This window comes from Brienomyrus brachyistius, chromosome 7 (genome assembly GCF_023856365.1).
Source record: "Brienomyrus brachyistius isolate T26 chromosome 7, BBRACH_0.4, whole genome shotgun sequence".
Lineage (NCBI taxonomy): Eukaryota > Metazoa > Chordata > Actinopteri > Osteoglossiformes > Mormyridae > Brienomyrus > Brienomyrus brachyistius.
The window spans coordinates 226,470-254,096 of NC_064539.1; the positions used below are offsets into that span (position 1 = coordinate 226,470).

Here is a 27,627-nt window from a genome sequence, read left to right on the forward strand (position 1 = left end):
GTGGAATACAGTGTATGGAAGTTTGCTTATTATAAAGAGATTACCAGCGTCCACATGCATCTAGCTTGTCTCCATCCTGTCCATCAGCAGTTCCCTTTCTTGCTCTCAGCATGTGATGTGCTCTGGTCTTTGGTGCCATGTCGTCGGGGAGAAGGACTGCAAAACCAAGCTGGATCCACCCATGGATGGCACCGAGTGTGACACGGGAAAGGTAACCTTCGGGGATGGCTGGACGGGGTGTGATGGCGGCTTGCAGATTGGCAGATCGGGGCTTGTTGGTCACGTATGCAGACATGGGCGTCTGTACATCGGACTCAATATTCAAGATCTTTGCTAGTCATGTGCAACAGGTACATTGGAATGCTTGGTCATTCAGCCACATCCAGTTACAAAGAGACTTAATCAGACTCAACATACAGATACTGTGGAACATTACATGCAAAAGACAATGCAAAACGATGCAAGACAGTGTAAAACAACACGAGACAGTGCAAAAGTATGCAAGACAATGCAAAATAATACAACACCGTGCTCAACATACAGATACTGCGGAACATTACAAGACAGTGCAAATCGATGCAAAACTCTATAACAACATGACACAGTGCAAAATGATGCAAAATAGTGCAGAACAATACAAAACAGCACAAAACAATGCAAGACAATGCAAAATAATACAAGACAATGCAACAAGATGCAAGACAGTGCAAAACAATACAAAACTAGAATACATGCAGTGGTTGATGAAGAGCACTGACAGAGCTATAAAGTACATGTGCAATGGATATGACTGTATTGGCAGTGTGGCTGTTATCAGTGAATGTGACAATGGGGACAGTGGGGGGGGCAGTTTAAATGAGCAGCAGATGCTCGTATGCTGTATGCATTTACATTTATTTAATTAGCAGATGCTCCAAAGCAACATACGACAATAACAAGCATTCAGCTGTCAAGGAGCGAAGTAGGTATAAGTGTGACTCTGGTATAAGTGTGATACAGTGCAGCCATGCAGCTATACCCAAGGGATTGTACCTGATGGGCTCGATACTCGGTTTGATATAATATAGACTCTCATATAGGCAAGGACTGCAGTTGGTCAAAGTTTATGCATTCATGCCCACTGCCTTCTCTTACTGTGGTACTATGATCGATATGGAGAGTTCTTGGATATCTTCCGGTTCATCTCCATGCATCGTCCATTTCTGTCTATCCAGTGCGGAGTCACGATGAGATGCTCGTCGATCACAGGGCACTCACTCACAACTCAGAGACACAGAACCACCTGACTGCGCACCAGAATACCCAAAGAAAGCCACTTAAACACAGAGAGATGCAAAGCCAGGAGTGAGAATCGAGTTCACAGCGCTGGTAGCGAGAGGCAGCACTCCAACCCACTGAGTCACCATGTTAACTGTCAGTTTTTAAATAAAAAAACAATAACCCTATATGATAAGATGTAGGGCATTGTCATTTTTTAGTTAATCTTTAGCCACGTGAATCTCAGCCTTATGCATTTCAGAATGCTTATTGTGTGGTATTCAGGCTGGCTTTCTGGGTGGTATGGTGGTCTCGCACCTCCAGGGTTCTGGGTTCAGATCCTGCCTTGGCTCTGCTTTTACCCTGCAGTCCAGAAACATGTGGTTTGTGTGCTGTGGTGTCCCTGGATTGTCCGTGGTGGGCTGTGTGCTGTGTGCCTTGCCATGGTCTGGCATCCCAGACAGGCTGCCCTTTGCATTGTGGGATAGGTTCCAGGCTCACCGTGACTCTGCATTGGATACGCGGTTATGGAAAATGGATGGAATTAAGTGTAACTGCCAACTGCTGGCCGCAATTCCAGTTATATTAAAAGGAGGAAGCAACCTTTATTTGATGTGGATTCGTCCCACTGTAAATAAAAATAACATACAACATTATTGAATTTCTGTTCCCTGCAATATACTGATTAACAGTAACATTTCTTTGTCAGGCAGATCTTTTGTGATTTTTTTATAAAAATTTAAGCAATAAAAAGCTCTCTTAAAAAGAATGTATCACGCCACTTGAGCCAGGCCAAAGAGCTCTGCATATTACTTTTATGTGAAATCAGGTTTTCCGAAAGAGAGAGAGCTCTCGGGTTTAGAGAGTAACATCGTCTTAGAGATATTATAAACACTGGGAGGAGAGGCAGCCTGTTTCGGCTCCAGAGACAGGTCTGAGCCAACAGTTACATTTCAGTAAGAGGGCTGGAGTCACTTATAGTACAGGCTCTGACAATTAACACGACGCAGTCCCACTTCAAAGAAGCCACGTTTACGACTCGCGTAAATCCCAGTGCTGTACGACATGGGCCTGAATGAACTTTATTTAAGCTAGAGCTCAGTCGAGGACAGTGAAATGACAATGAGAACTAAAAATATATAATACCAATATTCTAACAGGCAGGTTGTCTATAAAAAGAACAAAGAAAAACGTGTTCTTTACGTCTATACAGCAACAATTATGTCTTTGTGCAAAATAATGATTTGTCCAAAATGTTACCGTTGGCACTGATGTACCTTGCGAGAACTTGTGCTGTCTGGATTGTTTCAATTAAAGCTTTAGAATCTTGAACTAAATCACTCAAGCTCCTGCTGTTTTGATATATACATGTACTGTATGTGTTTGTGGGAAAAATTTATGATCTTCGGAATTATTTATCACAATGTGAGAGATTAGAAAAATCAGCAGTATTTGACCTTTTCCATAAGTGTTAAGTCAGAAGAACTGTGTAATTGATTCTACTCTCTCCCCTTCTCACACAGAACAAGCTTACTTTATACAACTGTAAACTAATTACATCCACATCACCAGTGTTACATATATACATATATGAAGCAGCATGTCAGACCTAGTTTTACACACAATTTAATTGAAAGTTTTAGCCAGTCATGAATTCCTGTGTCACCTTAGTGGTTTAGTAACAACAGCTAACAGCTAGCTGGCTAACGATTGTTGGCAAAATATTTGTTTTATTTCATTGCACAATGTTGCTCTCCTTACACAATGAATAAGCCGTCATTTAAATGTCAACATGATTCGTTTTCTTTCACCCTTTCTCTGAAGCACTGGTGGTCTGTGTCACTTCCTGCTCGGAATTTGACTTATACGCTTTGTGTTCCCTAGCCTGTCCGGCACGCCGCATGCTGTAACTAAGGGATGGGTCTGTCAAACTGTACACCGGGCCATTGTTTTGGTAACAGCTGTGAGCATGTGCATTCAAGTAACGTTGATGCTCCACAGGGCTCTCATCAAGTCGACATTTCAACGCGCGAAGCCAGCGCACGTGTAAACACGCGTGAGGGCAAAAATGCATTGTCTGTGTTATTTTTTTTGCTGATGTCACGACGGCGGAATCCAGGTTCCTCCTGGGTCGCTGTAGTGTCCTCCGTGCCATGCACCACCTGGTACACGGCGGAGCCGCTAATGCACCACCTGGTACACGGCGGAGCCGCTAATGCGCCACCTGGCGCTCTGTTGGCACTCCTGGCATTACTGCTGCTCTGTTGCGATGGTTACTGCACGCTTAGCATTACTGCCACTCTGTCACGATGGATACTGCACTTCTGGTATTACCGCTGATCTGTTGCGATGGTTACTGCACTCCTGGCATTACTGCCACTTTGTCGCAATGGATACTGCACTCTTAGCATTACCGACGCTCTTTCACAGTGAACACTGCATTCTTAGCATTACCACTGCTCTCTTACAGTGGTGCCGGGATGGCAAATGTGTCAGCTGGGTAGTCCCACCGGAGCAGATGCTGGGCCAGTGGAGCACTTGGGGATCCTGGGGCCCCTGCAGTCGAACCTGTGGCACGGGGGTCCGGGCCCGACAGCGTGACTGCGAGAGCCCCAGGTACTGTGTCTACGCCACATTATTTATGCAGTGTCCCTGCTCTCTTTAGGAAAGGTGTCACGATGCACATTGACCATGAAAAAGTTATCTGTGATCTCAGAAGTGGATTTAACATGGCAACCGGCCACAGTTATGCAATTAGGTATGCAATTATTATTGGGTCCTGTTTAGTTTCTTAGATGTTTGAAATGTCCTTTGTCAACATTGATACATCTCTGCAGCCTGTCCCTGACACTGTGACACACTTTAGCTACCTAACCTTTCCACATCATTGGATCGGGCAACGTGTCAACATTACTGGTCACTCCGTTCACCCGACCTGACACCCATGGACTTTTTCTTGGCGTGTAGAAAAGGAGAAGGTTGTTGAGATGAAGCTCCACACAGAGGAAGAATTGAAGGAGTTCATCTCGCAAGCATTTGTGGACATTACTCCTATCCAGGATTTGTGTGCTAAAGTGTGTCAGGGACAGGATCCAGGAATGTATCAACGTTGACGGAGTACATTTCAAACGCCTAAGAGACTGAACATGACCCAGTCAGTACTGTAAAAGAAAAATTGCATACCTGTTTTTGGCCTACCCTATATATCACCATAATATAAATGGAGATATTTGATGCTTTATTTGTCATTTGTGTAAGTATGAGAACAGGTGCAGTAGAATGTGTTATTTTTATAAATTCCCATCTCATATTTCTTGTTTACATGGTAAAAATTGAAAAAACAAAGGTTTAGCTATTAGACGTCGATTTTAGACTGAATTAGTAACGTCACTGGGTTTATGCTTTCCGACGTGAGATAATGAGCCTTCATTTGCCTTCATGCAGGTCTGCTAGGAAAGTCTGGGACTGTCCTGGTCTGAAGTTACAGTACAAGCTCTGCGAGGACCTGTCCTGTGCAACGGGGACGCCCGACTTCCGGGACGCTCAGTGCCAGGCGTTCGGCCGCCCCTCCCTCCGCTGGTACTCCGTCATGGATGACGGTGAGGCCACCAAATTAAGACCCTTTGTTTGCTCTGGTCAGGTAACAAGTTAGCCAAGATTATAGGTATCCAGGGTAATGGATCTCTGTTCCCGTATGACATCGTGTGTCGTGATGTGTTCGTACAGAGGGGCTTCTGGGGGCCCAACTTGGAAAGTCACCTTGGGGTCCCCTGCCCCCCTAGTGTAGTGACTACTTGTGGTCCCACACAAATGCGTGCTTGTAAGCTGAATATTTTTGGTAGTCAATATCGTATTAATATGCAACTCTCTCACAACACGGTGGATTTCACACACACTTAAATCAGCAGACTGGCTGCTTTTTAGCTCCTGTCCCCCGCATTGCAATTAGGTCCAGGCTGCTATCACCTGCTATGCCCTGGTCGCCCGTAGCTGCACAGCGGCGCCCCCTATTGCTTTTTCGTTGGGCTTACTGGCCAAGATCTCCCAACCCTCAGTGTCTGTGATCCTAGACAAATCTTTTCCCACAAGGGCCGCTTTGTTAGGCCCTCCCAGCCGTAGGTATTTCTTTCGTCTACTCGCTGCCGGCCTAACGCCACGGTGTGCACCAGATATGCACCGAAATGCGCCGGCGGGGCAGCCCCCTAGCTGCGGCCCCGGATATCTGAGGCCTGCATTTCGGATGACAAACACAGACTTTCAGTGGTGCTGTACAGAATTACATCACTGCTCAGACTGTCTGAGCCAGGCCAGCACAATGCTTCTTTCATGCAGCTGCCCCAGGCTTCCCTCTCTCTCTCTCTCTCTCTCTTTCCCTCTCTCTCATTCTCTCTCTCTCTCCCTCTCCCAAACCTTCGGCATGTGACGGACACAGTCCAGATTCCTTCTCCCACTCCCGACAACCGCATACCCCCTGCCCTTTCCTCCCACGAGAACCTTACTAGGTGTCGGGTGAGCAGCTAGCAGATACCCAGCAGAGGGCCGGTTCTCACCAGTGATTCGTGTTGGCGGCTGTGTGCCACGGTCAGCCGATCGATTGGGTGTCCCGGCAGGAAATAGCCACAGACCCATGACCCATTAATTCCACAGCGATGTTTACTGTCAATGCAGTGTTGAAAGTAACCTGTGTCATTTAGAGACAAAACCCTGTGGTGTTTATTACTCATGGAAAAAGAAGAATCATTGTGAAGCTCACCAAATTAGCAGGAAAAAGACCGATATTCCATCCATCCATCCATTTTCCAAACCGCTTATCCTACTGGGTCGCGGGGGGTCCGGAGCCTATCCCGGAAGCAATGGGCACGAGGCAGGGAACAACCCAGGATGGGGGGCCAGCCCATCACAGGACACACTCACACACCATTCACTCACACACGCACACCTATGGGCAATTTAGCGACTCCAATTAGCCTCAGCATGTTTTTGGACTGTGGGGGGAAACCGGAGTACCCGGAGGAAACCCCACGACGACATGGGGAGAACATGCAAACTCCGCACACATGTAACCCAGGCGGAGACTCGAACCCGGGTCCCAGAGGTGTGAGGCAACAGTGCTAACCACTGCACCACCATGCCGCCCCCAAGACCGATATTCACATTAAACAATTCAAGTTTACTAACTTTCAATACTATCCGAGCCATAGCCCATAATTTTCTAAACTGAAAAAGTACAAAAAGAGTCTTTATGTATCAGTCTTGCTTTTAAGATACAAGGTAGAATTATTGTTAGGGAAGGATTTGTAACCATGTGTGTGAATATACTGCATTTAAACAAAGAATCTGTCCATTTCAAATGCTGCTGGGGTATAGTGTACTTACGCCATGTAGGCTTGTAAGCAGCTTGATATCCATTATTCTATCTTAATAACATTCAGATATGTATGTGCACTGGTCAGGCACAGAGTTAACTAACAGCATGGGTATCCAGGGCAATGGATATACTCTTAAGATGAGAAACTAGTCCAGGCATGCGTACATTAAGAAACAACCGTATTTAATTAAAAGTTCTGAATATCGTAAAATAGCCTGTCCATCAATCAAAACAAGCCATGACATTAAATCCTGTTTCGATGAAGTGCTGTATAAATTTGAAGTAGGGTTTCTTAAATGTCCGCAATATTTTATTTTAATCACTTATCATTGTGAAGTCATAACGGGGGCATGCTTGAGTACAGCATGGTATTTGTGTTGTTTTGGGGGGGAAAACGAGCTTTGTAATTATGCACAAGCTGGAGTGTGGATTTCTTGGTGTTTGCATGGGTGGGGGGGGGGGAGTGACTACAATTTCTGAGATGGCAAGTTCTGGAGACTGGCTGAGCCCACCCTACGTAAGAGAATGGTATGCCCCGGCCTGGGGTTATGCTGCAGTGACTGTATGCTGATTCCTGCGCCAAGCCCTGGCACTGCCCATTACAAGGAGCAGAATAAACCTGTGCATCTGGTCCATTCACGCATAAGTGCTTAAAGATGTGGCATCGGCGGTCCGTCTCCGCTAGACGTACCAGTGCATATCTGATCTGGGAGCATTTCTCGCTGTTGGAGTTAGCTGTGTCCTGGCTCACACGAGTCGAATAAATGCAATCAGCTTAAACATATTTTGCTCTCTAAACATTCTGACTGCTGTTAAGATAAGATCGTGTATTTATAAGACAACAGATGGCTCACGCCCAGCTGTTCTGCCTCCATTCAGCAGTTTGAAGAGGCACTGAAATCCCTACCTCCGCACAAGCTTTTCAATGTGGAAATTTAGTTTGTTGCATTTCCGCTATGAAATACATGAATGCACTGATGGGGGGGGGGGGGGGGGTGTCCTGAGCCTATGGCTGCAAGGCAGGGAACAACCCAGGGTGGGGTGCCAACCCATCGCAGAGCACACGTCATTCGCACCTAGAATGAATTTGGTAACTCCAACTCATCTTAGTATGTTTTTGGACTGTGGTGGGGAATCGGAGTATCTGGAGGAAGCCCCATGGCGACACAGAGAGAACAGGCAAACTCCACACACATGGAGCTATGGTGGAGACCAGTTCCCAGGTCCCAGAGGTGAGAGGCAACAGTGCTAACCACTGCACCACCCCCAGCAGACATCCTCCAAGCTTGAAACAAAATGGTATTAAAATCTCTGCAAACACCAGTTTCATTTATTTGAAGTCAGTGGTGATCTATGGATTCACGTCTTTGAGATGTTCCAAAGGAATCCAATAATAATGCTTAAACCAACTATTTTCCCCAAGCACCTCCTTTATATGCCTTTTGTATTAGTATGAGAACAGGTATGTTAGTGACTACACTCCTTTTGAAGACATGCACATGTAGAGGTGAGAGCAAACTTGGGTCTTGATTTAGTCGTGTGTGCATTATTTTTTAGGGGGCTGAGTGCTCAAGGGCCCAGTGTAGATGTGGCTTTTCAGCTAGGCACAGGATTCAAACCAGCGACCTTCCGATCACGGGCCTAACCTGCTGAACCGCACACCGCCCCTTTGTGCTTCAGAGCAGTACAGTCCGTCTCGAAACAAAATTTTTAGCTACTAGGTACGTCACCACAAGCTAATTACTTTCCCAACTATCACAGGGCGCCAGTAAGATCCTGGGAGTGTGTTCTTGAGCTTGTGAGGGTTATAAGATTCCAGTAAGTACTTCTGTCATCTTATGGCTCCAGGGTTTGTCCGTTTGAATGCTGCCCCTGTGATTCCCAGCTCCTCCCGAGATATTCCAAAGACCTGGAGGCACTCTGTTGCCGGTGGTGATGTTGATGGACGTGTATCTGCCTGGCAGACCCCATGAGACAGTATGCCCCACATTGACACTGAATCCTTTATTTAGCAGATCCTTTTTAACAAGCTGATATACAAGCAAGGCAGATAGCACCTTCAGTATGTTAGTTATACTCTATTATACTCTTCTATGTTCCATTTTTCATTATTTCTTTCACTTTTCTGTGAAATGAATTTATATGACCTCATACGATGTCTATTTTATCTTATCCTCCACTACTGGGGAAGAGGTTCCGTCCCATATACCTGGGCTATGGTCTGGTTTTCTTTCTGACATCCAGAAAATTTCATGTGGAATGACTGTGCCTTATGTACCAAAGTCCTTAAAAGCTCCCTAAAAGTGCATAACGGGATCTATTGCAGTTTCAGGTCCTCCACATGGTCTGTGGAAGTCTGGAATGGGTTGTGGTGGATCCTGCTTGCTTGATTGACTGCAGTGTTTGTGGGAGTGACCACACTGGGACCTGGTTCTTATTTACTGTGGCAATTCTGGCTTTGATATTCTGACTGGTTTGCTGTTAACGTAGTTCTGCTTCGGCCGAGTCTGCTAATGTTGGTAGCACTGCACCATGCATGTGTCTGCGGCTGGTAGCTCCGCCAGACGAGCTCCGTCACATTGTGTCTCAGAGGTCCAGCTTTTTAACGTTGTACCTTTTTCACCTGTGAGTCTGCTACTTTTGGTTTTTGAGATCCCTGTTCTGGAGAACCTCCTTTCTGAGGCTTTTCTATGGATTGGCGTCCTGAATGCTTCCAAGATTGTTCTACGTAAATCTTCCCAGAATGCATTCTCCCCCCCCCATACTTATACCAGCCACTGAGGACACAGAGGACCAGTCCTCAGTATTTTTTCTGCAACTCCAATAACAGACCATGACACTGTCAGAAAAAAGAGTACCCATTTGTACTTTTGCTTGTCACTGAGGCTATACCCTGGAGGGTCTGCCAATTGTACCCTAGCTTTATGTAATTATACCTTTTAAGGTACAGAAATGAATTATGAGGATTTTTTTTGTACCATTGGGGGTACATTAATGTTGTTTGTACCTTGGGGATATTCCTCATAGTTCCATTCTTTACCTTAAATTAAACTAATAGGTACATTTACCTACAACTAGGGTACAATTGACAGACCATTAGGGTACAGCTCTAGTGCCAAGGAAAGGTAGAAAGCGGTACTCTGACAGTGTATGGGGCATACCTAGGATGGGCTTAGACTATAACCTCGGTATTTAAAAAATCCTGGCTACAGCCCTGTCCCCACCTAAATCCCACCTCCCCAAACTGAATACTCTGACCCCCTCGCCCCTCAGCCTCAGGAAGTCCTTCTATATCTGACCTTTACCCTTTCACCTGTCTGGCATGAACCCCAGGCAACAAGACACAAAAACATTCTTAAGTTGCAGATTTAGGGGGTCACGGGGTCATGCAACACAGCCCAGCTCAGGGTGGCCCTCTCACTGCTACAGAAGATATATCTTCCCACAAAATTACCCATATGCTCCCAAACTCGGCGATGCAGACTGCCTGTATCTATTTTGTTTTTAATGAGACCTGTCTCTTCCTGTGACATTTCATGTGATTATGTTTCATAGTTTAGTTGGCTGAGTTGAATCACATTGCTGTGATTTAGCAAGTATTTGGCATTAAATTATGTTTCTTTTAGCTGTATTTTTCTTTTTTTATTCAGCTGCATTCTGCATGCTTTATGCCAGATGAAAGCTAGCTTGTTGTTCAGGAGAGTGATAAGCAAACATGTTTTGAACTAAAGAAATCAGTGGGGTTTCTGGTGATGTCATCGTAGTGTTTATAAAAGTTTTGGCTCTTTTTTGTATTTTATTATGCTGTTACGGAAGCTTACTTAGCTTTCGCTTCCATTCTTCGCGTGGGTGAAACTTTCACTACAAGCCATGTGATTGTGTCTTATTTTAACAGAAATGTCACCCCATTTTGCCACACATAACAGAAAAGATAAGTATTGAAAATTGTCTTGATTACACATGAACTCCTCATGCACAGACAAAGACAAAGCACAATTCAGATAGGATCCGTGAAGCTGTTTTATATCAGGACTCTCCATAGAATGATGTCATTTCTACAGATGTGGAATTGATCCAATCACCTCCTCGAGATGCAGGGTGTGGAATGTGTAAAATGTGTCATAAGTCTTTTGATGATCAGCGATGCTGGTTTATATGGTAAAACAGGGGTAGGCAAACCTAATACTGGAGTGCCGGTATCCAGCAGCTTTTCCATCCTACCTGATCTCTGATGGACCACACCTGATCTCAGGCAGATAGGAATTCATCAGGTAGGATGGAAAACCTCCTGGAGACCAGCACTCCAGGATCAGACTTGCCTGCCCCTAAACTATAAACATTTTTGTATTATATACTGGATGTGCCAGTAGCTAAATGCTGTTACACGCCTTGGAAGACTAAGCTGAGAGATGAATGACTTTGCTTCTTCCTTCTCCCCTAGAGAAGCCATGTGCCCTCTTCTGCTCAACATCTGGGAAGGAGCAACCTGTCCTGGTAGCAGAGAAGGTCCTGGATGGAACCTACTGTGGCCCACAGGAAACTGGTATTTGTGCCAATGGGACATGTCAGGTGTGTCCCTGAACTTGTTTTTTTCTGGCTTCATCATGATATCCTGATTATGACATCTTGAGCTTGATTATGGCATAAAAAGGCTTCACTATTTAATCTCGGGTTTGATTTTGACAGCTGCATCTTTGACTTGATTACAGCGTCAGCAGGCTTTGGTGTGATATCCTGGACCTAACTTTAGCATCAGCAGGCTTTGTTACAGCATGTCTGGCTTTAGTATAACATCAGCAAGTTTTGCGGTAGCTCCTGGGACTTGATTATGACATCAGCAGAATCTGGTGTGACATTCTGGTTTTGAATATGACATCACTAGACTTCACCTTAACACCTTGTGCTTGAATACATCATCAGTAGAAATATCTGGAAATATCACAAGCCAGATGGGTATAGACCCCAGTCTGTGCTAATTTAACTAGAATACAATGTTATAGATAAAATGACAATTATCTGTCACTCAGATATCTAAGCAAATGTTAGTATTGTACTACCTCAACATTTGTTATATTGATACTGATTTTTGAACTTAGTAAAAAAAAACAGTATTATCAAAGACCATGGCAGTTTATTTAATTTAATGTCATAGAAAAGTACTCAATGTATAATGTATGCTAACGTGAAATGTGGATGGGAATGAATTCACTTATCAAATAAATCTGTGTTATAGTTTATTGTTCAGTTGCAAAAAGCCCACATTGCTCAGTGCTGTCTGATTGAAGCTGAGGTTTAGGTTACAAAGGCCGCCGACGTTTATTCTTTAAATAAAAGAAGGTCCTTTGAGGCGGTCATCTGTGTAAGCAGACTCTGCCATTTGTCTGTAAGATGGCCTGTAAATTATTCGTCCAACATGAACCTCTGAAATCCCAAACCACCTTGCATCATTTTTATGGGCCCCAGAAGGATGGAGATACGTGCCGTATTTGCGAGACGCTTTTCAAATGGGGCAATTTCCCAGAAGGAGAAAAAAACATGCAACAACAAAAAAAACCAAACACACAGGCGATTAGCTTTGCAAGCAGAAATATGATTCCGTCGTTAGGCGCATCGTGGCAGGTTACACGACGAGTACCGCTGTCTGTCCCGACATCGCAGTTCGGGCAGGTGACGGCCATAATCTCCCCTTACTTTAGTGCCAAACACATCAGGTCATTCTTCAGTTTTCTAATACCGAAAAGTCGCTCAGATGATGTACAGTTTTAGGATTTCAGCATTCCTGAAATAACTTGGGGGTGTCCACGGGGTAGGCAGCGTGATTTTGCCTTTGGGCCCTAAAGCAAGGTCCTTAACCTGTTGTTTCATGGACTTGTTGATGTTGTCTTCTCAGTTGTATGTCTCATAACATAACATAACATTGTGTTTCCTATGGTTATTAAACAGCTTGTATAGGCACCACTATAGCTATTTGAATAATTATGTAACCATTTTGAAAGTTAAACAAATTCATAGCTGAGCAGCGATGAAAACCAGTGTTTCCTTGCTGCTGAAATTCATGCCTGATTTATGTCATCCAGCTGACTGGTTTGTGCCCCCAGCCTGAAAAGTTGAATCGAACAATTTGCAGAAGTCACACACACCTCGCCTCCATATATCTGCCGTATATCTGGCCTGGGGTTGTCTGAGGGATGAATTACTGCTTACTTCGCCTTTTCTTGTTGACCTCTCCAGAAGGTGGGTTGTGATGACATCCTGGGATCCCCGGTAAGGGAAGACCACTGCGGAGTCTGTAATGGAAACGGGAAATCCTGCAAGGTCATTAAAGGAGACTTCAACCACACCAGTGGGCCAGGTATGCCAATCAGCTACCTCTCCAGTCAGATGCAGTCTGTCTTAGCTGAAAGCCTTTCATTGTGTATGCTAGTACTTTCCATGTGGTGTGTATGAGATGTTTGTCCAGACCCATATTTCAATGCTAACAGCTGGAGATGAACTGCTGAAATTGACACTAAGTGCCTGAATGGTCCAACAGCCATTTCTTTCTTCCTAATCTTGAGTTGAAGCAGAGGTATGTATTGTACAGGCCAGTTCTCCCAGAACATCCAGGAGACACCCTGCACCAGCTTGCAGATGTCTAAAAGGAAAATCCTCTGAGTGCCCAGGAGATCCAGGGACATCGCCATTCATTCTCGTAAAGCTCTATCCATCACGCGTAATAAACTGATGTTTCCTGGGAAACTGGTTCCCTAAGCGCAGTTATTCATCTGTGGCTTCCAAATGTGCTCCAAAATTTAACCACACCAACAGAACAGCCCCCCCTACCCAAGAAAAATATCAGACATTCACTTGTGGCATGGTGGCTCATCGTACTGCGCCAATGCCTTGCATGTCTACTGCTGGGAGTTCAAATCCTGGTCCTATGTTGTGTGTGTATTCTGCTGCAGTTAGGTGGCTTGGTGTCGCTGTATGGTCCATAGTGTGAGTGTTTGGCCTGTGCTGTCTGGCATCCCATCCAGGGTGTTCCCCAGCCTTGTGCCCTATGCTGCCTGGGATTGGGTCCAACCCCCCCCCCCCCACTCCTGAATCAGGGTTAGGAAGATGGGTGGATTTCCAGTGCTGGGAAGGCAGGATGTCTGGTGTTGGTACAAGAATTTAACAAGTATATATCCTTCCATTACACCAAAATTTATGCGCAGAGATACAATTTAAAAATTCAGTAAACATTGCCATTTATTATGAGGTTTGCTGCAGAGAATCCCCAGGCGGTTTGTGTTGCTGTGTTTACGTGTGTGTCGTTCTCGCTACGCCACACATTCAGGCTTGTTGCAAATAAACGTAAAGCCTACTCGTGCGTGGGGTCTCCATTAACGATTGTTTATGTCTAACAAAGGGAGCGAGCAGGAACATACACAGCCATTTGCCGTATGAACAGAATGGATAAACAAGCCAGTTTACGCAACACCCTCAGCTTTGGATGTCTCACCGTTTCTTGACCGACGTGGCTGAAAGGGGTTATAACGGCCTCCTCTAGCATCTCTAGGGCTGCCAAGGCAGAGCAAATGGCAGAAATTGACGCTGAGCAAGACCAGCCATAGCAGTGCAAAGCAGAGCAAAGGAGAAACCCGAAAAATGAGAGGGGGCTGCCTAAAAGCAGCAGCGCGGGTCATTCGTCTGGAGCTCCCCGTGTCTAACAATAACCGAGCCGTGTAACCCAATCAAAGGACGCCTACACTAAATCAGCACGGCATCTAACATGACAGTACTGGATTCCCCAAAAAGCTGGACCGAGTTTCTTTTCTGAAGGATTTGGCTTAGGAGGGATTTCATGTCTGAATTGATTTGTTTTTTCGACGTTGTGTAAATGGCCAAAGTTACCCATAGGTGTGCATGTGTGAGTGACTGGTGTGTGTGTGCCCTGCGATGGGCTGGTGCCCCATCCTGGGTTGTTTCCTGCCTCGTGCCCATTGCTTCCGGGATAGGCTCCGGACCCCCCCGCAACCCAGGAGGATAAGCGGTTTGGAAAATGGATGGATGGATGGATGGATGGATGGATGGATGGATGTTGTGCCAATGGTCGTTGCATGACCTAATAATGGCATTATTTTGCATTTATAAGAAGGCACAAAGAAGGTAAATACATTTTTCTTAAAAACTACAGACAGACGGATGAAGCTGGTTGGCTCTGGCTTTTCCAGTGAGCCTCACCAGGGTAAGTGGTTAGGAGATGGATGCATGAAACGAACACATTGCCTGTCCATCTCATCTGCTTATACATTCAATCCATCTTCCAACCACACAACCAAACCAAAAAATACAATCCCCCCCCCCCCGTACCATATCTTGATTTTATGCTTGTCTTTCCCTTAATACTTAATGTCTGAAAAAGAATCATGGAGCCACTCATTCATGAGTGACAGATTTGGGACCTCGGTGCTGGGAAGTGTGTTTGTCTCACTTCCATCAGGAGGGGGCGACACCTCCCCCCCCCTCATCTCTGTCTATTGTCCGTTCCTCAGGCTATGTGGAGGCCGTGGTCATTCCCACCGGAGCGAGGAGGATTAGGGTGGTGGAGGGGAAGCCAGCGCAGAGCTACCTTGGTAGGAATTTGCACACCCTCCTAACCTCTTCTGATCCACATTCCCTATTATTTCTTTGCCTCAACGTTAAACTTACAGTAATTCACTTCTGTCATCATTGGCAAATGTTTTCATGCGCTTCCATGCCACAGCACCAGACAGTCCTGGGGTACAGTTACAGTGAAATACTTTGACCACAGTCACACCAGACATGTATATACAGGCAGCATTCAACGCACGTAAAACCGACTTAATTACATCCACACTTATGCAGAGTTTACGTAATTTTCACTTTTCATTTATTTAATATGTGTTCTTTAGTACATATTACTAGTATATTTCTTGTTTATCTGATTTTTGCTATAAGGTGTCCTGAATGGCATGGGGGGGGTGGGCGGTAAATCCGACTTGCGTAAAATTAGACTTACGTAAGGGTTTGTGGAACAGATTACATATGTCAGCCGAGAACTGCCTTTACAACACTTTTGATCACAGAGTCTATGTACCAGATCTCCACAAGACCAAAATTATTATAATTATTTTTATTGTTGTAATTGTTATGTTTTTATACAGACTTGTACCAACTTGACGCATAATGTTCTTAAAACGCAGAGAAACTCTCATCCCTCTGTATGTGTGTTCACACCCCCCCCATTTCTCATGTGGGAGTGATTGAGTCGAAGGAGCTGTAATACGTATCAGCTGACAGCTACTAGGGGGGCGGCTCGCCCACCAGCGAGGCCAAACCGCACGGAATTGCTCCCATCATTCAGTGGGGTGCAACACGACCCCCACCGGTGTCCAAGTTAGCTCTGTCCCAGGCTGCTTGCATCCTAGGTGGCCTCAGGTTGGGGGGGGGGCAACTAGGTAAAAGCGGTGTACACTACACTTCTTCATACATTATAACAATAAAATGTAATGTATATGTTTAATTTTCATAAAATTAAAACACTGTATGAAAGTGGATAACACTCCCCCCATTTGAATCAATTTTGTTATATAGGATACAGGGGCCCTTCTAGGATTTAAGGTGGGGTTCAGAAGACGCCAATCTTATGATTAAACAATGACGTGTTTCAAATCAGTGAGTGACAGGGAAGGGGAATGTTGCGGGCCAATCAGCTTTCAGCTGGAACCAGTGCCCCTCTGATCCCGCCCCTGTACGTACTCCTGAAAAGATACATTTTAAGCAGTCATTCTGGCTCCATAGGACAGTCACCTCTTAAAACATCGACTCTCAGCTGTCATCTGAAGCTTAGTGCCGTGTCCCCCTTTGTTCTTTGGTTAAAAAAGATCTTACATTAGCTATAATTTATTTACACATGATCTGTCCATCTGTATATTCAATTAGAGTGTGTTCACAATGGACATGGTTTAGTAACTGTGAATGACTTGCATGCTTTGCAGCACTTAAGGACACCAGCAAGCATTCCATCAACAGCGACTGGAAAATCGAGCACCCAGGCTCTTTCAACATTGCTGGCACGACAGTCCACTATGTCAGAAGGGGATTATGGGAGAAGATGTCAGCCAAAGGTCCAACCACATCCCCTCTGCATCTCATGGTAAGAACATGCCTGTGTTTTACCCTTAGATCACCCTTTACACTTACAGTATCAGGACTGAATCTGAATTTGAAAAAACATGGAGATTGGATACCAAACTTTGTGGCTAACTATTATGCACAAAACAGTGGTTTCATCCCTTGGAATATGTTATTCTCCGTGCCAGAACTGCAACAGAATCATAGTGTTAATCTATTACTAGTTAGCTTACTGTGACACCATAAATCTCCTGCCATTCTGACATTAATAATTCAATGTCGCATTACAACTACTGCTATTGTGGTCATTCACTCATTATGACATAACTCACTCATGGTGAAATTGCAATAAATTATTACTCGCTGATTCACTGTGTAACTCACTGATAATGATACCACAATAGATGGCCGCTCACAGATTTTCTGCCCCCCACTGCAGTACTGAGCTGTTAGTTTAGTTAGCTTGAACATATCTGGCTATTCTTGTCCAATCTCTCTCATTAACAGGGTGTTTCTTTGGACACATAAACGCCATTGACTGGCTGTTTTCGGTTCATAACACCATTCTCTGTAAACTGTAAATTGCAGTGCATGAAAATCACAGGAGGAATCTATTTCTGAGATTCTGGATCCATCATGTCTGGCACCAGCAATCATACCTCATTTAATTTAATGAACTCAAACACCCCCCTTAGTCGTTCTCTATCTGCACAATAACTGAACCTCTGGCCCCCGTCTGCATACTGTTTGCACTATAATCACATGACTTGCTCTTCAGACATGCATTTTTGCATTAATTAGCTGGTGTCGCTAATGAACTGGCCACCGAGTATATAATATTGCTCTGTGCTGCCTCACAAAAGTTATTTTGTTTGACTTCTTATAAAAACGTACAAACACCATTGTAGCCTTTGAAAAATAATTAGAAATTTGTGTCTTTTTTCGCTTTGGATAACAAAGCTAAATCGCTATTAGTGATCAGTGTGCTATTGGAATGGAAGCTGGGATGAATCTAATCAATAGCTGACCTTTTCCACTCTGTCGTGTGTGAGATTACTAGGTTATCAGTTTAACAGGATTACCTCCTGTCAAGCCTTTGGGATTCACTAGCGCCTCTAATTGGATTAAAGTGTTGGAGGTCTGTGCACTAGGCTGCAGATCAGGACTCTGGTGGAGTCTGTGGAGAGGAGATAAATGTTGGGGGATTGCATTTGGCAAGTGGTTTTAAATATGACTGAGCAGAACGAAACGTCGTTTGAACAGAGCTTTGCATTTTTATAACGTTAAGATGACAGGAATCGTGTGTATTTTCATCTTCTTATTTAACAGTGTAACTCTTAAAGCTTAACAGTAAATCCATCCATATGTCCTCTAACCACTTATCCTAGTCCGGGTCGCGGGTCTTGAGCTGTAAATGATAAAGATACGTTGCTGTTGTACATGAAAAAAAAACAGCGTGTGGTGAAACTACGGACAGTAGATTCAGCGAGTCGGTTTTGAGGAATTCCCTGATACTCCTCATGTTTGTGGAAGGCCTGCTGGTGTCATCCTAGGGAAATACTAGCAGATAATAGGTTAAGTCAGTGTTTCTCAACCTGGTCCTCGGGGGACCCCCAGGCAGTCCACGTTTTTGCTCCCTCCTAGCTCCCTGCTAGACAGTCGACATTTTAAAGGTGGACCATCTGGGGGTGCCTGAGGACCGGTTTGAGAAACACTGTGTTAAGTAACCGACCTCCTTATCTGAAGTAGCAGGAGGGATTCTGTCCGGTTGAAAACGCTCCTACAACATTGCAGTATGAGTTTCAGAGACTTTGCTTGAGCGCCTCAAGGTGTATGATGTCACGGCAGGTGCTGCTCTTAACAAACCAGAGCTATGGAATCCATTATGAGTACATCATACCCATGGAGCAGACTCCGGAGTCCCAGAAAGGCCTGGCCAGCAAGGCCAGCGAGCCCATCTTCATGTGGACCCACTCAGGCTGGGAGGACTGCCATGCTGTCTGCGGAGGAGGTACCAGGATTGCTTCAGCTGAAACCTGTCATTTCCTGTTCAGAAGACATGTTTCAAGTAATCTCTCTAAAGAGGAAACACTTCAAAGTATATATTTTTAACATGTTATTCATCACGTGTGATTGTCATATTTATACAGCAACCTCAAACACCTGAATCCTGGCCTTTTTATTGGGTTTCCCGAAACTACATGATAGAACACAATTTCAAAGTTATCATCAGGGAAACCACAAATATTTATTCATTATGAGGCCAGTTGAAATTAAAAGGTATCTTCAAATCTTCAGAGTTTGGTCTACTGTCATTTCCTACAAGTAGGCCTGTAAATGGAATATGAAAGAGCAGAAGAAACTGGTATTTCAGACATTGCAGGACTCAGTTGAGCGGGGGAGTGGAAGATGTGCCTTGAGCCAAATCCCATTGGTTGTTTTATTGGGTTCTTATTGAGTTAAACCAAGAAGCGATTAACAGTGTGCAGTAATCCTGCTCACTGCCAGATTCTCCATTAACCGCAGAGTGATCATGAATTTATCGCAAGTTTATCCTCATTGCCCCCCTTACAGAGTTTCAAATGGTATTTTCCACAAGGAGGCTGCATCTTCACCAAGACTAGCGCTAAAGCTAAACTATTACTGAGTCTGTATATGCTGCTTCCGGGTCATTTTTCCTATAAAGTGGCCTTTGTCTCCTTGTTTTTGCCATACATGTAGGTTTATCCAGGAACAAGTTACATCTCTGCTGCTGCTGATTTTGATGTCATGCTCTGATGTATGACTTCTTACAGCACTGTTATATTGACTGCTTCATTCTGCATTAGTGTGACGGGTTGTCAAACAGGGATTTAAATTAAAATAAAAAGTTATTTTCTGATAAAAAAAAAAAAAAAACACCAAAAATCTTGTCATATAAACAGCCCAAAAATATTTTCACTGAAGCCGATTGGGTCAATTTCAGTCAGTCAAATAAACAATCAAAATGGAGTTTTTGAAACATTTACATTTTCAATTTCAAAAGTGTTTAGTTTGTGTCATGTGATATTTATGATGTTTCCAGGGGAAAGGAGATCCACAGTCACCTGCACCAAGATCATCAACAAGACAACAAGCCTGGTGGACAACAGGAAGTGTCGTCACCTGACTAGACCAGAGCCACAGGTCCGCAAGTGCAACGAGCAGCCCTGCCAGACGAGGTATGCGGGCCTACGCTTTCACCGAGTATAATCGCAGCCAAGAGTTCTTCTCTCTGCTTAGCTGTCGTCATGCTTGCCTGAATGCGCAGCCTCTGACAGGCTCATTCGCAGTAACGTTATCACATGACGCTGTAGGGGAGAGCTCATTGGAGCAGAAGCTACCCGATAACCCATCAGTACCAGGGTGGCCATCGGTGATTTTTTTCAGGGCAATACTCCTGCAGTGGGCCATCTTCAGTAACGTCGCAAAAGAGAGGAGTATTGTGAAGGTGTAGATGAGGATTCTGGGACACTCACTGCTGTCCTGCAGTCCTTTTGGTGACTATTGTCTATAGAGCCCTCAGCATAAAAACATCTCACTTTGCAACATCTCTCAGCACACCTGCTGATGGCCGGTTTCATTGCCAGAGTCTTAGTGTCGGCACAAAGATAACAGTGTTCCTTATCCCTTTGATGGAGAAAAAAAGCCTAATTAAGCCAAAGTGCTGTGTTATGTTGAAAAACCTGCAGTCTTTTCAAAGAAAGAACGCAGTTGTGATGTTCTTGAGAAAACCACAAGACAAATTGCACCTGGGGAGCCTTGTGTCGTCGCGTGATTAAAGGGTATTGAATGTCAGGGGACATTCTGTCCATAAGTATCATTGATCTAAAATGTAAAAACCCTACAACAAAGATGCAGTTTTATATTGTAACATCATTGAGATCAGCCATAAAATGAATGCATAGTCATTTGTAATACAATGTTTTTATACAATTCAGGAATAAGGGGATTGTAATGAGATTAGACAAGTGTTTTGAACATTTTTTAAGTTAAACATGAGTCCATGTTGACTTTTAGTGCTCTAGGGACTGTGATGCTTTCTGGTTTCTCTCCACCTCGGCACACTTGTAAATCTAAATTCTGAATGAAATTCGTCTCAAATACTTGCAGAAGTACATCCATGAAATCACCCCTTGATGGATTGCTGTAAAGAGTTATTTCGTTATTCTTGCAAACACGTATTTGAGCATTGAAAAATTATGCATTTTCTTGGAGAAATTGTAATTTGGCATGCGCTCCTTTCATAAATTCAGGACTACTCATGTGTGTGTGTGTTTTTTAACATATCACACTAGAACTGGCGGTAAACTGAAAATGGAATAGGTTTTCTTAGGCTATGCATGTTGGCACTGTAGAATACTTTACGGTTGGCGTAACGCACGGAATGAAGAATTCCTTCCTGCTACAACATGACAGATTATCATGCTTTACCACCACATTATTGTTAGAATCATTTTTGCCTGTAAATGATATAATCAGCATTGTTTTCTTTAGCTGTTGGTACAGAAACGCTAAATCATCTTATTGAGATACTGAAATGTTTTCTCAAAATGTATTCTCATCTCATGGGTCTCGATGTGTTTGGCTGATATTTTGAGGGAAAAAATGTTGTAATATCTCATTCACAGCAGGCGATCTAATTGCTATGACAGAATTACTTTATAATGAGTCATTTCTTATCATATGGTCCAACTAATATATTTTTTTTAATGCTGGACTTTATGTGAAGTTTGACCTCGGCCATTACAATGAAATTGTAAGTTTGGCAGACGGTTCTTTTTTTGGCTTAAGACAGCTTTCGGAAGAGAGAAACTTTGCCCAGTATGGCCGTATTTCCTCTCACACGGCATAACCCTGACGAATAAACAGTTAATCTCTAATCTCATATTTGTATCTGCGATACATCATGTCATCCAGAGCAACAAATGTGGAATATGGTCCGGCAGTAATAGAGTACAATGCCGCAAATTGAATGACGCGATAACGAAGTGCAGACGCTGCAATCTTCTGTCTGAGCAGGAGACACTGATAGGGGTGAGATCACGTCATGCTGCAGTCTGGCTCAGCTACTGCCAGCTGGCCGTCACAGCCTCTCATCCCACTGATCTCCCCGAAGATCCGTCTCCGAAGGTTGAAAGCGACACCAACCGATCCTCCTCCGTTCTCTCTCCTGATCCCTGTAGTGTTTCTGCCCTCACATCTGTCTCCCAGATGATCCGTCATCCAGGTCCCGCCTGCTGCCCTGGCGTGCATGTGCCACGGATGGCACTGGCATCCTTCTCGCAAGTGAGCGGCAAATTAGATTGAGATTAATCTATTAGAGATTAATTAATTAAAGATTAATTCCTGCGATGACATCACGGCGGTGGGGGGAGGGGGCAGAGTGAATTTAAAGATGGACCCCAGGGTCAGCAGAGTGAATTTAAAGGTGGACCCCAGGGTCGCAGAGTGATTTTAAAGGTGGACCCCAGGGTCGCAGAGTGATTTTAAAGGTGGACCCCAGGGTCGCAGAGTGATTTTAAAGGTGGACCCCAGGGTCGCAGAGTGATTTTAAAGGTGGACCCCAGGGTCGGCAGAGTGATTTTAAAGGTGGACCCCAGGGTCGCAGAGTGATTTTGCTTTTGGGCCCGTGGCTCCTAATCCTGATCGTTCCAGGGACTGGCTGCCCCTTCTTCAAAAAAAATATATATGTCACTTTGGACAAAAGGGTCTGCTAGATAGATGTACCGTTGGTTACTGGTAAGTAGGACAATCTGCCCCTGCTGCATGACCTCGCTGACCAAAATGAGTGAGTTATATCAATGGTGGATGCACCCCATTGCCAAAGTTACTGACTGGAACACATGAAGCATAAAAGAGACACATCACCACTTCTTTAATAGGACAAATTTGATGATTCTGCGTATAGTGCCCCATAATCATCTATGCAACGTGTCCACTACCTGCGGCGTCTTTCCAGCCTGCTCTCCCTTCTGCCTGTGATTTCTTCCCTGTATGCCCTGAGCCGTACCACTCTCCATTCTTCCATCAGAAGCAGCACCAGCAACTGCCTGCCATCACTTGCCTGCCCTCTAGCTTTGAGACTCAAATGTTAAGATCAGGACAGTGTGAATTGGGATTTTGCCATCTTGCCCATTTCCCTTCCTCTGCCAGCCCCTGGAGGATGGGCTCCCCCTTTGGGTCTGGTTCCTTCTAGAGAGTTTTTCCTTGCCACTGTTGTCTCTGGTTTGTTCACTGGGGGCTTTGGACGGGGATGCTGTAAAGCGCTTTGAGACAATGTGACGTTGTGAGAACGCACTATACAAATAAAATTGAATTTAATTGAATATTTTGTCGCAAGGCTCAGAACCTCCTAAAATGCCCCTGGGAGCTGGATAAATGGCTTGACCTTATGCTTAGACTCCACACGTCGCTTACAACTGTACATATGTGTATGTAAGTCTCAGGCAAGGTGGGATATGCAAAGACAAGCATTCCAACGTACCAGTACGCATACTTGTACTTCTGCAAAGGGCAAATAAAAGTGTAATTTCATCATTATATTTGAAGTATGTTTTGCGGTTCCTCTGGGTAATGTTCCTCTGGGTAATGTTCCTCTAGGTGGATGATGACAGAATGGACATCATGCTCGCGGACGTGTGGAAAGGGCTCCCAGAGCAGACAGGTGGCGTGTACCCTGCAGCTGCGTAACGGCTCCCTGGTGAAGGCGAAGGATCGCGACTGCGTGGGTCCCAAGCCTGCACACACGCAGCGCTGCGAGGGCCAGGACTGCCTCACCGTGTGGGAGGCCGGCATGTGGTCTGAGGTAGTCCCGCTGTCACATGACTCACTGTTGCTAAGGGACGCCAGGCACCTGTGGCCTTGAGTATCAACACCCTGACCCCCACCTGTCAGTCATCACCCAAGGGCGCACCCCCTTTCCCTAAGGCGCTTACTCAAAGTTATAAAAACCTGGTTTATTTAAACGCGACTTTTTTAGCTGTATATTAGCTGTTTATTTCCCAAATGCACAATAGTTCAGCATACAGCTGTAGATGCAGGCGATGAAATGAGTTTCTCTGAGAGCTCCATCTAGTAAGTTAAGCATATAAAGATAAATAAAAAAAAATAACAATAAGATAACAGAATGCAAGGAAAAAAACTGAAACGTGGAAAATGCGTCAGTTTTTTTGAATAGCAACATATTTGCTCATCTGAGCAAATGTGCTTATTTAAGAATCATAGCAGCTGAATTCGAGATTATTACATCAACACAGTGTGACTTCAGTGCTCAGGCTATGGGGTGATTGCGAGTTCTTTCCTGGTGGGGAGCGAGTGAAGACGTTCAAAACTCAATCCCATCAGACGTCGCATTGTGAGGGGGGAATAGGCCTTGTCCGCTTGGTGTGGTGCGCAGTAATGAAATCCACGCTGACCTTCTGATTCTCTCTCTCCTTATATATACATACATATACTGTATACAATCCCCCTTCCCAAGCTGTGATTTAAAGGCACCTTAAAAGCCAGTTATGAGAGGGGCTGTAATTCACCTGGGGAAGTGACTGTGAGGACTTAACATGAAACAGCTGCTGGCACATGGAGGCTTAGCTGGGAGAGCATGAGGAGGGGCATCGCTCTGGCTTTGATCATGCCGCTGAAATCCGCCCTCGGGGCGGTGACATGTAGGGCCAGAAGCGGGTGGGAGGGGTTATATGGACGGGACAGGCCTAGGCGTGAAGCGCCCCCCAGGGACTCTGTGTTCTGTGCTCCAGTGCTCTGTGAAGTGTGGCCGGGGGATCCGGTACCGACCTGTGAGGTGCACCAACCCGCGGAAGAAGTGCGACCTGTCGACGGTCCCGCGCGAAGTGGAGGACTGTGAGGATTACTCCAGGTGCTACGTCTGGAGGACGGGCGACTGGGCCAAGGTGGGGTGCCTGCTCTGAATCCCCCCTCCCCCACCCCCCCGCATCATATTTTTATTTTACCTCAGAATCAGTATGTCCGCATCTGTCAGAGAGGAGTCTAGAGGTGGCTAACCATGCTTAACAGTGGCGGCAAGAACGTAATCGTATGAAGATTGACAGTTGCCAGTGGGTTCCCGGACCATTTTTACTGGGTCATGGAGAATGTGGTTAAAAAATTATGAAACTGAATTGTTGAAATGAATTATTTTAAAATTATTTAAAAAAAAACATTTTATGTTGATTTATGTATGATTTACTATTACTGCAGCATTTTTGCAAAATAATTTTCTAAATTTTGAAACAAACTTTGGGTCATGACTTACTGTAATGACCAAGGAAAAATGTAGGTCCTGAGGCTAAAGGAATTGAGAACTGCTGGTCTAGAAAGTTCAGTTTCCCACCAGTAACATGTACTGAGGTAACATGAATATCACACACATGCCTGACTATGTTATATTTTCACATTTTGTGCAAGTGCACCTCAAGCTTGTTTAGCTTTATGGCAATGAACAATTGTGGAAAAAATGGCTACTGTCACTGGGAAGAGATTTTTTTTTAATGAACTAATGTAACATGACTTCTGCCCACCCCTGCATTTCACTGTCATGGGAGTTTTACTTACACAAGAATGTTCTGAGGGCAGAATGAAAAATGATTGGTTCAGAGATATAATCAATCAGTGAAACCAATCTGATTGGTTGGTCCTGCCTCCTCGAGTTGCTTGGACATACCCCCTGTACAATCTGATTGGTTATCTCTCTGAACCAGTCATTTTTCATTCTGCCCTCAGAACATTGTTGTGAAAGTAAAACTCCCATGAGCCTATTGCACACTGTTCTGTGTTTTGTACTTTTGTTCAATTTGTTGTTTGTTTGTACAAAATATTGTGAAAACTCTCCCCCTGTTCTTGTTTGTATGTTGCCCCATAGTTCTGAAGGAATATTATTTCCATTTGACTAATACAATGCCGCAAATTGAATGACTTTCTCTAATACAGGAGCAGACGCACTGCAGGATGGTCCTTTTGGGCCTCCGTACAGTGACAGTACCCTGTTTGTCCTCCATTGACCCAGCCTGTGCTGTCCCTCCCATGCAGTGCTCCGTGACGTGCGGCAAAGGAATGCAGTCGAGGGTGATCCAGTGCATGCACAAGATCACGGGGCGGCACAGCCGTGAGTGCTTTTCGTCTGAGAAGCCAGCGGCCTACCGGCCATGCCAGCAGCAGCCATGCAACGAGCGGGTCAACGTCAATACGATCACCTCGCCGCGGCTTGGCAAGTGTCCCGTCCTCTGTCTCAGTGCTCAAGCTTCGGTGCCCGTAGTGTTTCGTTTGTTATTGGTAAATTTATGTATCAGTATTGAGTCTTATTGAGATGTTTGAGCAACAAGTATAGTATTGACCAGGGAGTAAACCAGCAAAAGTTATTGGCCATGACAATTAACAAAAAAAAAAAAAGACCCACAACTCATTAAAATGATATTACACTTTATTTGGTAGATGCTCTTATCCAAAGTGAAATACATTTTTTGAGAGAATTGGGTAAGACAATCCCTGGAGGAACTGAGAGTTAACCCATGGGTCTGAGTCACGGCACCAGTAGATGTGACACTGACCCATGATTAAACCCACTTGTAACCAGCCCAACTTAACAGGCTGGAGGACTCATCTGCCAGTGCAAGGACACAAACAAGTCCTGATGTCATCGCCAAGGGCTGACATCATTGTCGCAGTGGACTCACTTGATAAGACATCGAGATGAGCATCCACTACGTGCATTTATGGTTTATTGTCTTAATGATTAACAAAGGGATTTTGCAACCCAACAGAGGAATAGACGAGTTGAACACACATTTAAGCATTTAAACAAGATTTATATAGATTTAGATGCTGTCATACTGTAGAAAGTCAGTTCATAGAAGAAAATAAAAACCACATTGTGTAGAAAAGTAACAACTCAAAGTACAACAGACTGTTAAGGCCTATGTTAGAAGTTTCTCATACCAAGGCTTGGCTTAAGGGTAGATTGCTGGAAAGTCATGAAGACCTATTCAGGGTTGAAATATTAAATTGTATGGCAAAAATTTATGGCTTTAATGGGATTTATATGACTTAAAAGTTATCTTAAGTTTAAAAAACGATGTGCCGGCTCAGCTAGGATACAGTGAACTGTGTTTGTATTTTTCTTTACCTTTTTGTACACCTACTAGGTTTGAATGTATTTATGTTCTCATCATATTCTTTACATTTATAGTATTCTGCAATATTTGAAGTATCTTTCACGTAACTCTTTCAAGAGAGTTTCAAAACCTGGTTTTACCAGTAAAATGGATTATACGACCAGGTTCAGTTGTTTACATTCTTGTTTTAAAACGTACACAGAATGGCTAAAATGTTATTCCTTCAGGGAAAGAAAATCTATATATTTTAAAATTAGGAGGGAAACCGTCTGTAAGGAGATATTGTTTATAGTGAAGGTGCAGTGCAGGTTTTGCACACGATTTAATCTAAAAGCAGCTGCTGGGTTACACGTAGGAAGCGGCTCCTCAGAAACTCCGTTAAGCGGCTACATTTCGCCCCTAATACTTATACACATGCATTTTCGAATCTGTTTCAGATTAAGTCACACGTATCTATGTATTATAAAACACCAAACCGTTTTCATTATAACACACATTCGGCGGTAGGCCTGCTTTTTCATTTTCTGAAAATGCTTTTATATTTATCGACAGTGCTTTTAAAAATTTCCAGAAGTGTTTTTTTCTCCGGCAGCGCTTTTTAATTTGACTTTTAACAAAACGGCTTGTTTTATTTGCTTTGCAGAGGCATGGATGCGTTTGGCGCTGCATTAAGCGATTTTATTTTTTTCTTTTTCCGTCTCCCTGTTTTACTGCATTTTAATAAGCGCCTCAACTTCCCAT

General features: G+C 44.2%; 1 protein-coding gene across 1 annotated transcript in view; it reads left to right on the forward strand.

Annotated features, from left to right (window-relative positions):
* Positions 1–27,627, forward strand: part of LOC125746725 (A disintegrin and metalloproteinase with thrombospondin motifs 19-like) — a 72,625-nt gene that overhangs the window by 42,439 nt on the left and 2,559 nt on the right. Inside the window, exons 11-23 of the mRNA XM_049021075.1 lie at positions 110–211; positions 3,728–3,873; positions 4,702–4,856; positions 11,067–11,194; positions 12,857–12,977; positions 14,784–14,834; positions 15,142–15,222; positions 16,609–16,766; positions 18,593–18,755; positions 19,809–19,944; positions 23,366–23,570; positions 24,517–24,669; positions 25,805–25,982. Coding sequence (XP_048877032.1) covers positions 110–211; positions 3,728–3,873; positions 4,702–4,856; positions 11,067–11,194; positions 12,857–12,977; positions 14,784–14,834; positions 15,142–15,222; positions 16,609–16,766; positions 18,593–18,755; positions 19,809–19,944; positions 23,366–23,570; positions 24,517–24,669; positions 25,805–25,982 — 1,777 coding nt within the window. The remainder of the gene's footprint in view (positions 1–109; positions 212–3,727; positions 3,874–4,701; positions 4,857–11,066; positions 11,195–12,856; positions 12,978–14,783; positions 14,835–15,141; positions 15,223–16,608; positions 16,767–18,592; positions 18,756–19,808; positions 19,945–23,365; positions 23,571–24,516; positions 24,670–25,804; positions 25,983–27,627) is intronic.